Source organism: Austrofundulus limnaeus, unplaced genomic scaffold (assembly GCF_001266775.1).
Source record: "Austrofundulus limnaeus strain Quisiro unplaced genomic scaffold, Austrofundulus_limnaeus-1.0 Scaffold12, whole genome shotgun sequence".
Taxonomy (NCBI): domain Eukaryota; kingdom Metazoa; phylum Chordata; class Actinopteri; order Cyprinodontiformes; family Rivulidae; genus Austrofundulus; species Austrofundulus limnaeus.
In genome coordinates, this window is record NW_013952414.1 from 3,778,620 (window position 1) to 3,791,036 (window position 12,417).

At 37.5% G+C, this 12,417-nt stretch overlaps 1 protein-coding gene across 1 annotated transcript in view; it reads left to right on the forward strand.

The window, feature by feature from the left end:
• Nucleotides 1-2,174, forward strand: part of pi15a (peptidase inhibitor 15a) — a 6,392-nt gene extending 4,218 nt beyond the window's left edge. Inside the window, exon 6 of the mRNA XM_014002348.1 lies at nt 922-2,174. Within this exon, the coding sequence (XP_013857802.1) occupies nt 922-1,057 (136 nt within the window). The 3' untranslated portion in view covers nt 1,058-2,174. The remainder of the gene's footprint in view (nt 1-921) is intronic.
• Nucleotides 2,175-12,417: the final 10,243 nt, after the last annotated feature.

Below are 12,417 nucleotides of genomic sequence, written 5' to 3' on the forward strand. Positions count from 1 at the left end.
AAGATAAGATAAGATAAGATAAGATAAGATAAGATAAGATAAGATAAGATAAGATAAGACAAGGCAAGGCAAGGCAAAGCAAGGCAAGGCAAGGCACGATAAGACAAGTTACGGTAAGATAAGATAAGTTAAGTTAAGTTAAGTTAAGTTAAGTAAGTTAAGTTAAGACAAGACGACAAGACAAGACATGGTAAGATAAGATAAGATAAGATAAGATAAGATAGACCTTTATTGTCATTATACAGAGCACAATAAAATTACAGTTCAGAACACCCATTCTGAAGAAGACAGAACATAACAAACATTGGAGAACAGGTGCCCTGGTTCTACTGTGAACTCACTAACATGTTGGCTAACGACAGCTTTAATCACAGCTCGGCTTCTTTCTGTTCAGTGTTAGGTTGTAAAAGGTCACCCATTCTGATGCAGGACTCCCATAACCCCAAGAGAAACCTTTGAACTGGTTTCTGCATTACAGAAGCAAAGAAAAAAGTCTCTAAATCAGAGTCTAATCTGGGTCAGACTTGTGATTTATAGGTTCTTTAATCCCCTGAGTTTAAAAGATACTGTATGTAAGAGGAACAGGCTCACGAGCTATTCAGTTGTGGTCTTAAGATACAGTGTGGTGAGCCTGGAGCCAATCCTACTTTCCACTCTGCAGAGGTCACTGTGGTCACTGTGGAGATAGAGAGCAAGGTCCGTGCATGAAACCAGTTGGCTAGAAACGGATAAATCAGAGTGGGGTCAGGACAAAAATTCAATTGCTTCGTCATGCTAAAAATGACTAAAACCCAACATCTTTTCGAATGTTTTTCTTCAAAAAAAGCAATCTCCCTTCAAAGTCCAGGGTGGTCTGGTTTAATATTTCACACGAGACCCAACATACAGGGTAAATGTTGCTTTGATTTTGTATTCTTATAGGGGGAACTGGATCGGAGAGGCTCCTTACAAAGTTGGTGTTCCCTGCTCCGCATGCCCTCCCAGCTACGGGGGCTCTTGCAGCAACAACATGTGCTTCCCAGCGCTCAAGACAAACTACCTGCACTGGTTCAAATAAACACAGGCTTCCTCTCAACATAAGCTGACAATCTATAGTACCACAGAGACGATGTTTTAATCAAGTAAGGATTTGCACATCAGCCAAGCACCACACTATTTTGTATATATGGGCTTATTTAAGGAGAGAACCCTTCATTTGAAAGCATGAAGCAATTTGGTAACTTCTAAATAAATTGTAAATTATTAATTATATTTTTGTCAGATTGCTATAATCATGATTAATAATAAAACACATAGGAACTATATTTAAGTAGCAAATGGGTTCTTCTAATACTGCGTACTGTTTTTGTGGTGCTGCCAAGACATTTTTTTAAACTATTATTCATTTACCGCCACAGACAAGGTGGTGATTAAGGTTGCTACAACTCCTCATGTCTGCTCACTTTGGTGCTACGGGCATCACACCTTTCTGCTGTGTGCTCTGCCCTCACAAGAATGTTCAAATCAAACAGGATCAAAAGAATCACAGCTTTTGACCTCAGAGGGAAACCTCCACTGGCTGCGTCAACTTTATTTTCACTCTCAAGCCGAYGCCGGTTTTGTACTTTAAGAAATAGCGACTGCTGGACATGGGCACCAGTGACCCCCCGTGACCCAGATAGGAAAAGCTGGTATAGAAAATGAATGGGTGGAAAATGGTTAACGGCAACTAGCTAAAGGCTGCTCAGACTGCGGCTCGTTTCGGAGTCTATTTCCAAATCTTTGCAGCAGTTTAAGTGAAGACTTTGTTGAGAACACTTCGTCTCTTTTGCATTAGATAACATAGATGTTTGTGTTTTTGTAATCAGAAAATTTTGCTGCTAAATGGAACTTGATCAATATTATTGCGTGAAAAATAATGCAGATTAAAAGTTCTAATGTAGTTCTCATATAAACTGTTACAAAACTTTTGAGGTTGGAAGTTGTTTTAGATGAAAGAATACAACTCAGTCCTGAGTTTAGTTGCCATTAGCCATTTTCAAACTGATATTGCTGAGATTCCTGTATACTGCAGGTAAATTACTCACTGATAACTACTCAACTTCAAAAATTCCAAGCTGTCAGTTTAAAGGGGACATATCATGCAAAATCCACTTTTTTAGCCTTTAAAAGCATTTTGTTATGGCGCAGTAAGAGGGCCAAAATTAAGACTATCGCGCAACCAGCGGTTGCTACATCCTTGTAGCAGGAGGTTATATCTATTCCTTAGCCAGCTATTGATCTGATTAATGACAGGCTGGCACCGATAACTGAGCAGCTGGAAAATGAGGAAACTATTCATTTGCATTAGCATCGAAGAGGCTAGCAACTATTTTGGGAAAAGCCAGAACTATCAAGTTGGGGCTTTTTACAGATTTTGACAGGGTATTTAATTAAGATTTTCTATATTGAATTTTAATTTATAATGTCATATAGAGACATTTCTCATAATTTGGCCAAAGGGAAAAAAAACTGCCGTCAACCAATAGACGAGGACAAACATATTTGCTAATTCAGGTGGTAACTAAAGCTGTCTGCTTTACAGTAATACATTTTATGTTTAAAATGTATGCTTGACGTCATGTTGAACAGTAAATTCTGTCTAAGAAACCCCTGTCAGTGCATGTCACTTATTTTAAGTTTTGTATGTCAACCATTTTTTGAGAAAGTTTTCTTTATTAGAAAAAGTTTGTGTCTAATAACGTAGGTGAGCRGTCTATGCATGCTAGTTGCTAGCCTCTCCAATGCCAGCTTATCCATGCTAGTCGCTAGCCTCTCAGATGCTAATGCCAGCCTATGCATGCCAATGGACAGTGGAAGGAATTGGCAATCCAGTGGGTTGCTAGTCTAGGCATGCTAGTTGCTAGCCTCTCCAATGCTAACGCTAGCCTATCCATGCCAATGGATAGCGGAGGGAGTTGGCAATCCAATGGGTCCGTAGCCTAGGCATGCTAGTCGCTAGCCTCTCCAATGCCAATGCCAGTTTATCCATGCTAGTTGCAAGCCTCTCCGATGCTAACCTAAATGAATAGTCTCCTCATTTGCCAGCACCGGCCTCTCAGTTACCGGTGCCGACCAAACATTAATCAGATCAATAGCTGGTTTAGGAATAGATAAAAAAAAAAAAAAMCCGTTACAAGGATGTAGCAACTGCTGGTTGCGCAATAATCTTAATTTTGGCCCTCATACCATACCATACTTTATATAGACCCCCCAACTGAATGATTTAAATGTGAAAAAGAAGAATTTAAAAGCAGGATATGTCTCCTTCTATGGGACTGATAACGCCTAATAACGTCCATTTAATGGATGATAACATCCGAAGCGGGTGTCTCCTTTAAAGCAGAACTTTGTAACTTTTCTGTTACATGTGCTGAAACAGTTACCATGATGTAACAATAACACTTGAGACACATTCTTTGAATTAATKAACTTCCTTGGTTCCTCAGACTGTTTTTAATGCAACTTGGAAGGACGTCTCATGACTTAATAATTCTGCACACTAAAAATCAGAAAATGCTAAGCAAGTTTAAGTGAGATCAGTTCTTCTCTAAGACAGATTCATGAATCTGTATAATATGCATACAGCCTGATGTCACTGTGGAAAACACCTCTCTTTTTTCATGTTTGTTCATTTGATTTACAAGAACATGGTGCATTTTTTCATCTGCACTTATTAACTTGTGAGTCTGTCTGATGAGTTGTCTTTGGGCATTTTCATAAGGTTGACTCATATATTTGTATGCTAGACAAAGTAAGTCTGATCCACATATCTGTTGTGTAATAGTACATGTGAAAGTATGTAAGTATATTGATTTGCTACAAATTGTCACGTATGTTAATATTGTTTTTTTATACTATGATTGTTATATTTTTTGTTAAATTTGGCACTCAAGTGCACCTTAATTGTATGTAAATTTCTAAAATATCAAGAAATTGTCTTGTATGTGTAGATAATTTTATGATGACCATCTTAAGACCAGTATTTAGTAAATTATTCATTTTTATGTTAAAAACATATTTAAATTATATTCATTTTGCATTGTTTTGTGAAAGGATTGCAGGACAAAACATGTTCAACAATATTCTTCATACACAAAAATAAGACAATAGGAACTTCAGCACTGACTGTATTTGAATCAACATTAAGATATTTATGCAATGAAATGTATTTTCCTTTTTACGTTTTGTTTGATATAGCAATAAAATGCTCAGTTTTGATTATTCATTTTGTTTTGATGTCTACATTTTGGGTTCATGTGTGAAACTGATCACTGATTGGTTGTGTGTCTCTCCTTCGAGATGCTCTATCTACCATTGTGTTTTTACTCTCTTCCTTGGATTTAGTTCATTGAAATTTAACTAATTTAAATTAGGGAAATTAGGAAGAGAAAGCTGCTAGAGACAAAGAGGGAGATTACCGTATATCCCCTTTGTGAAATGCAAAAATGAGAAACCAAAAAAAAGCTCTACAGAGTGGGACTTTTGTTTTATTTATAGGAAATATAGCAGGAAGTCAGTGTAGGTCAGAGTAAAGCAATAATTGTACTGATGTGTTGAGCACAAGCTGACGTATTGAATCACTTGTACCTTGCCTGGTTTGCGTAAAAGCAGCTTGACCAACAAGTTTCACAAAAACTAATAATTAAACATAGAAAAAAATATTTAGTATTGTGCAAAAGTCGCATCATCCATAATTTCTTTACTTTTTGTTTACAGGAATCAGGCTTTCTTATATACTTAACACAAAACCTAAGGAAAATTGTGTTTGTTAGATTATGTCTTTGTTGTAACGATGCTTCTTGGCAATAAATCTTATACTGGGCACCTGACTGGCAGCACCTGAGGGGAGCAGAAGCTCAAAACAAGTATGAACAGTAAAATAATCTGTTTGACAGAGAAGGTTTGGCAATTTTTTAATGCTTAGCTCTACTGCTCATCCCACAAATGCATGTTCCTTACTAATGTGACACCATTTAAAATTCAAAATCGTATTAAAAAGGTTAACAGGGCAAAACAAATGCAAAAAGTTAGACAAATAAAAGAGAACAAACTATCATCCATCTATCTATCTATCTATCTATCTATCTATCTATCTATCTATCTATCTATCTATCTATCTATCTATCTATCTATCTATCTATCTATCTATCTATCGGTTCTGTTGGACTAAAGACCTTATGAATCTTGGTGTTCTAAATGGATTCAAAATCAGACTTCACTTCTCAGATTTCATAAATTAAAGCTGTTTCAAATAACATTTAATATAAGTGTACACTTATTTACACATCCTATACAGTATGTGTTCAAGCGCTTTAAGACACAGAGTGGTTCCATGACAAATGATGTCTGTTCATTTTAATTTAGTTTAGTTAAGTAAGGTCATAAAGTACACTTTATTTATACAGCACCTTTCACAGACACAAACATCACAAAGTGAAGTAACTCAAAACAATAAAAACAGTGCACAAATATAATAAAGAACAATTTAAAAAGCAGAAAACAAAACTTAATTACAAGCCTGTCTGAATAAAAAAGGTCAGTGTGGTTCTGTCTGGTTGATGAGCCATTGTAAAGTCTCAGCTGGACAAAGACCATGATGGGTTGCAGTCCACTTACAAAAAGCTCATAATGTTTCATACAAATGTTATAAACCTTTACACTTCTGTCAACTTTGCATCTGAGCAGAAATCTGATGATTCCTGACAGACATGTTCCAGGATGCACTGGAGCTTAAAAAATAATAGCTTTCTGACTGCAACTGGTTTCATACTGAAATGCAACTTTTGATGTTTTGATAGGTTTTTTTTTATTGAAACGTAAATTGTTCTTTTAAATACAAAGACTAACACCATCTTTTTCTAAAAACATAAAGTTCTCAGCTGGTAGGTTTTGTGATGATTTTTTAGCTGCAGAAAGACTTTCCTTTATTGTGTGAGCGCTCTACAAACTCATTGACCCAGATGACTTCATCCAAAGCTTAAAACCTGGTTTTGCTGTACTTTAAGGGTGGGGGGGGGGGGGGGGGATTGGAAGAGATTTCTATCTGTTCCACACTTGTTCTCGCAATCCCTCCCTGGAAGCACAAAGGCTGTGTTTAGTTATCTCCTCTTGCAAATCAGCTACCAGTAATTCACCCCGTTCCCTCTCCAAGCCTCACTTTTCAGACCTCCCAAATCCCTTTCTGTGGCTTGATGACACTGAGGTGGAGCTGCAGGATTTTCACTACAGGTCAGCTGAGAGGCCTGTTGACATCCATGTTTCTTGGAGCCTGATGTCAGCTCCTTGAAGTGAGTGTTCTCTTTGATTGYTGGCATGCACACGTTAAAACCTTTTACTGCCATCAATCTTGCAGCAAAACTGTAACCGCAGGGTTTTGCAGCCCTTTTGCTCTCGAATTGGATGCACTGTTTTCAGAGCAAAAATAAAAAAATACAGCTTTCCAGGTACACAGGTCATTTGTGGTGGCTTGGTTTCGCTTTTGTCTATTTTTTTGTCCATAATGCAGTTTATTTAGGATGGTGTTTCCATAAATGTTGGAAAACGGGTCATTCCTCAAAGGTTTTTTTGGCTAGACTTACGTGTACTCCCTGTGCTCGAAACACGCAGGCAACTTTTAATGTTTCTTGCAATCGACCACAATGAAATAAGAAACCATTAAATGGCTCCTGTTAAGGTCTCGTTTCTTGTCTGGTGACTTTTTATTCTAACATGCTCCAGTAAAATAAAAATAAAGCATTTCTGGCATATTTCTGTTTGGAGGTTGGACGTTAGAGCAGAAGAAGTAACAAGTCAGATGTAATAAAATCTGCAATCAACTTTATATGAAGAATTTAAAAATAATTACATGTGACATCTATATAAATCTGCTTTACAGATCTCTACCCCCTCCTCTGGTTTTTAGTCCAAGAACCCAGACTCAGGTGAGGCCCATGTTCTGCATTTGGCCCCCACATCGTACTGTAGTCTTTTTCTTGGATGGGCCCGTGTTAGCAGACTAACCGGGAACTTCAGAAAAGCGACTTCCTGCAGCTGCGAGACTCGGGCCAAAATCAATGTCCTCTCAGAAGTGCAGTGCTGGGAAAGTGCCGCCTAATCAGATGGGCTTCCTCTTCTGCTCTCGACCCTCAAAGGGGCTTTGATGCAAACCGGTGACCTCGATCCCCCCCACCAGAAATGCTGCGTAAAGTCTTCTAACCGTGAAAATGGACTTAATGCTAATGTGAAACAACTCTTTTTCATTTCTCTGAGACAGATATTTAACACCCAAAAGGATGAAGATTAAGATTTATTTCAGATCGGTGTGAAGTTTCTTATCTTCCACTGTCTTGGATTTGGTTCTTTCATATTTTATTTTACAGGAAACCCACACATCCCCCTGACTTCTTCTATTATCAGTTTGCCAAAACACAATTCTTTTGCTTTTGTTGTTTGCTCAGTGTCTCACCCTAACAGTCTGATAGATGGATGAGAACTTCAGCCTTCCCAAAGCTCTCTTGGTGGTGGAGAAGAGGGAGAGCGACATCATTTAGCYGTCAGTCATTCTGAACATGAACTGATTCTGATTTCCTGACATGCAGCTTGTACCTGTGAAGGAACACTGACACCTGGAGGTCATGGGAGCAGCTGATGGTTTCTGCTGCTGTGTCAGCATGTTTTATTCAATGATGCMCCCACAGTTTTAAGGCAATAAAACACAATGATAGTTCAGTGAAGTGCGCTATTTCACGGTTTTGACCGATATAACTATAAAATCTGATCATCATACCCCCCCTCGTCCCCCACAAACTGTCTCCCTGTTGGTTTTTATGTTACTCAAGAAATACCACACCATATAATATGAAAACTAGTAGAGTGCACGCAAATAGTTGAATTTTAGCTCATTTTAAAACACTTTTTCATTATGCTGTCACAATCAGTAACGAAAACGAAACAATCATAGATAACTGGAGGAAAGCAAATGACTGAAAATAAAGTATAGCTTTATAAAAAAATAAAAAATACACTCAGAAGAGCACAGAAATACACACTAAGTGAAACCCTCTCACACACACAAAGTTTATTTTTTATTAGATGACTTGTTTTTTTCTATTTTCTTTTCTATTTTTTATTAGATCATATTTATTATTGGATTTTTTTTATTATTGGACGACTTGTTGTTTTGTACTCATATTTCAATTCATGATTGAAATAAACAAACAAGCAAACAAACGTCGTGATCATGTACAAGTCTTAACCACTAAGTTGAAACAGAAATTATACATTTATTCAAAAATTAGATCCAATCTGACATCTTCTGTTTCAAATATCTTCCTTCATGCCATTATACTCTGAACCATGTCGTACTGTTTACCTGTTTGGTCTCTTACAACAAATGAAATCTTAGAACCCATAGTTAGGCTCTACAACAGGGCCTACAAAATTTATAAAAACTTCCTGGTTGGACTCATCACTGTACAGTTCTTTCATTGTCTGATGCCTTGACTTTTCAGAATTATGTTTTGTATAGTGGTATTAATTTATATTTTCAGATCTTCCAAGGTGCCAATTATGGAACTCTCTCTGCATTGTTGCCCAAATCAAATTCTGGAAGTGGTCATTCAACTAGATCTGTTACAAAAGGACAACTGATATTACCAACTTTTAAAAACTGTTACGGCCAGAGGTCTTTCTTCTATGTTTATACTAAAGCATGAAATGACATTCCTCAAAACATAAAGTCCATTTCAAAACTACAGCCCTTTAAGAAGAATCTTGTCTGCCATCTGCTGGACACTTTTTGTTGTGCTCATATTTAGACGTCCTATTTTGCAAATGCTGCCTTTTTGAAATTTGGTATGCTTGTTTGTCTTTGTGTCTATGGTGTATAATGATGTGATTGTGATGCTGTAATTCTGAGTGTTTTATGTGCTGCAGAACAGGAACCTGCTGTAAAACAGCAATTATGCTGAGTCAGGCTTGATTTTTAATAATCTTTTCCTGTTAAATAAATAAATCAAAATCAAATCAAATCAAACAAACACTGATTGTTTTCATTGTTTCCTTTAGCTATTTGAGTTTATTTGTTCAATAAATACAATAAAACAAGGAAAATCCCCAAAACGGCMTTTTTAAAGGAACAGTTGAATAATAAATACATTTATTTCATTAGAAAAACCTGGTTTCCCTGACTTGTCATTGATGCACTGACACATCTTCAACCCCAGGGGGCAGACGTGGGTAACCTAAACTCAGCCTGAGCTAATCTGGATATCTGAGGCTGCCTTCTGCTGATCATATCACAAAAGCAGCAATGTAGAAACATCTGCCAAATGACCTCAATGCTCTTTACTCCCAGCTTCACCCTGACACCGTTCCAACAATCTGACCCCAATCCAGCTCAACCAGAACCATAAAGGGAGCGTGCCGGGCCAACACACACACACACACACGAAAAGTGTTCTTTTGAGTGTTTGTGTGGTTCGCTGCCGTGTCCAGAGGCTACTGTTGTGTGACTGTAGGGCCTGGCACAGATTTCTCATTCTGCTGGGTTCAGGGGGTTTCTCATAAGACATCCAGCTCTGAAAAGAGGAGGTACAGAACGAAGGATCTGAGGCCAACTGGATTAACAGGGTTTGTGTTTGTAAGATAAAAAGAAGAAGAAGAAGAGAACAAGCAAAGGATTAAAAGTGAATGCTTTGGAGTGACAGAAATCACAATGCAAAATAAATTCTATGAAGGAATGCTTGTAGTCAAATCAGTCCAACGACTCGTGCGATATTTTGCTAACAGGGATGAGTCTAAAAGTTAACACAGTGGTTTTAAAAACAGATTTTCTACAATTAGTTTGTGCTCTGGTGGATGATTCTCAGTTACTACCACATCAAATTTTAGCTGAATAATTGCAAAATTGTCTGAGTTTTTTCTARTCATTTAGCTGTGGCGGCCATCTTGAATGGGGTTGACTAAAAGTTATTAGGCGCAGGGAGATATAGAGCATTTCAAAAACACGCAAACACACGGGCAAAGCCATTGTCGCCTTTGCTTTTCAGCAGTGGGCAATAAAAAAGTGTGTTTGGAACATTAAAACACAAAATGATTAAAATTATAAACTAACAATAATAAAAAAATGTATATTATAATGAAAAATTCATAATGGCTTGAACACTGGCACAAATTGTGTTGTTGTTAAAAAAAGAAAAACWAAATAAAATGGCTTGCTCCCTATATGGCCTGACCGAAACCACCACTGTAACTTATAAACCCTGAACAGCCCGTAAATATTTCCCATGACCACCCAATTAAATTTTAATAGTCTGGTTAAGAAGGATCGTCTTACAGATCCTGAGATAATCATTGTTTCTGTGTGAAAACATGTTTCATGAAGTATGTTTATTCAACATGTGTCGCAGAAATATATGTCCAGGCGCTCATTAGGAGCTCTAGCTTTCTAAACTCTTAGATGCACACATCTGCTGCACTTTCACTGTCGCACACATTTGCTCTAAACGTAGCCGCGGCATGAGCTCCTCAGCAGCTGAATTAAAGCGTTCAGCTGTTGTTTTTGCTCGTGAGAGCTGTGAGCAAAACGGGGGAGAGTGTTGCTATTTCAGCTGTGGTGAAACACAGAGAAGGGGATGGGTGGGGGGTGGGGGCAGCCTGCCTGCCAGACCTGACCACAGAGAGAGGGAGCTGAAGCTGGGGCCGAGGCCACTGCTACTGACCCGAAGAGCAGACAGTAAACACCGGCTTTATGGTCATTCTGAATGTGGTGGGTCCCCAGTGTGGAAGCTCTTACACTGCATTTATACAAGTGTGACTCTGGAAGGCAGAGTTAGATTTCTGTAGTTTTCAAACAAAATGACCTTAATCATCGACATGTATACAGTTTTATAGTAAGGCATTCTGGAATATAAGTAGTTTTGTTTTATGCATCTTAATCCATTTTCTCCCATCACTTCAGAGAGAAACAGTTATTTATTTGACAAAAGCTAATATTAAACAACCCATAAGATCTGCCCTCAATCTGCCACTTGAATTCCWACAAATGTCTTTCAAAGCAGATGCATTTATTTTACAACCATAGATACAGGACCTGAAGCTGGAAGTTGAAGCCTTAAAGACAGAGCGCCCCCTGTAGGCTGTCTGTGTTACTGTTTAAGCCCCGCCCCTCTATGTACATTAATGGGCCATTTTCCTGGCTTTAATCAAGTGATAATTTTTACTAATTCACGCAGCTCTTCAGTGTTCAAATATCTTTTTTTCGAATATGTTTTCAGTTCTTTGTTTGAGGTTTTTAAAAAATGTCACACTATGATTGTGCTTGTTAAACTTTTATTTTTTGTGTTTSTTTGCTGCAGATRAAAGCTCTTTTGTWTTAAKCACATTTTGTTACGATTTCACCAACATATTTATYATCAGCTTCAAAAATCTGAAGCATTCTGGAAATATTCCCATCAAATAAAAATACATTTACAGACACTTTAAAATAGCRTGAAAGTAGCAGTTTGAGCACAAAATGTGAAACATCTCTGCCCTGGCATTAACCGGAGGAGATGTGAAAAAGTAGTTGGATGCTTCTTGTGTGGCTTCTTTTTGACTTTTTGAAACCGTATTATTGTTGTACGTTTCAGGTAAAAAACAACAAAGCCAGTTTTTGTAAGGGGGTGGGGGGTGTTGGACAAACATATAAGACCTGCTGGTGATTTCCTCTTGTTTTCAGCTGTGCTATAGCAACCGGCTGAATGTCCGGGTGACAAAAGACAAAACCTGCTTGTTTCCATAATGGAGGCTGCGTTACAGTGGAGAGGGGAAACGGTGATGACAGGTTCAGGTGTGTTTTAATAACCCCCCTCCTACCTCCTGAAACAAGGGGTCACCTGTGAGCTGTCACACTGAGGGGTTCAGGGCCAGGTTTGATGTCAGGGACCCACAGACGAAGCAGATCTCATTCATTTGTTCCTGATTGATGATGTTTTACCTCCATTATAGTGGATTATAAAGGGTTAAACAAGCACATTAAAATGAGCTCACTTTTGTAACTTAAAGGGATCGTTCAGGTTTTTAAGAATTGGCTTCTTTGGAAAAATGTATGATCATCAAGAGAGTAAAATCAATTGTAAAAATATTAGCTAGTTGCATTTTTGTTTGCCATAATTGTTCTGAGAAATAAAAACGAGTTATTATTTTAAAAAAACTTGTGTAGTAATAGTTTTTTWTCTTATTATAACTCTTGTTTAATTGGTCTAACTGTAATGTTAACATATTTTGATCAGACATAGTTGGAATTACAAGTTTAAGAAGCTGATAAGTTTTGGAACCAATATTATAGACAAAAATACCTTTTATGTATGTTATGTTATGTATGTATGTATGTATGTATGTATGTATGTATGTATGTATGTATGTATGTATGTATGT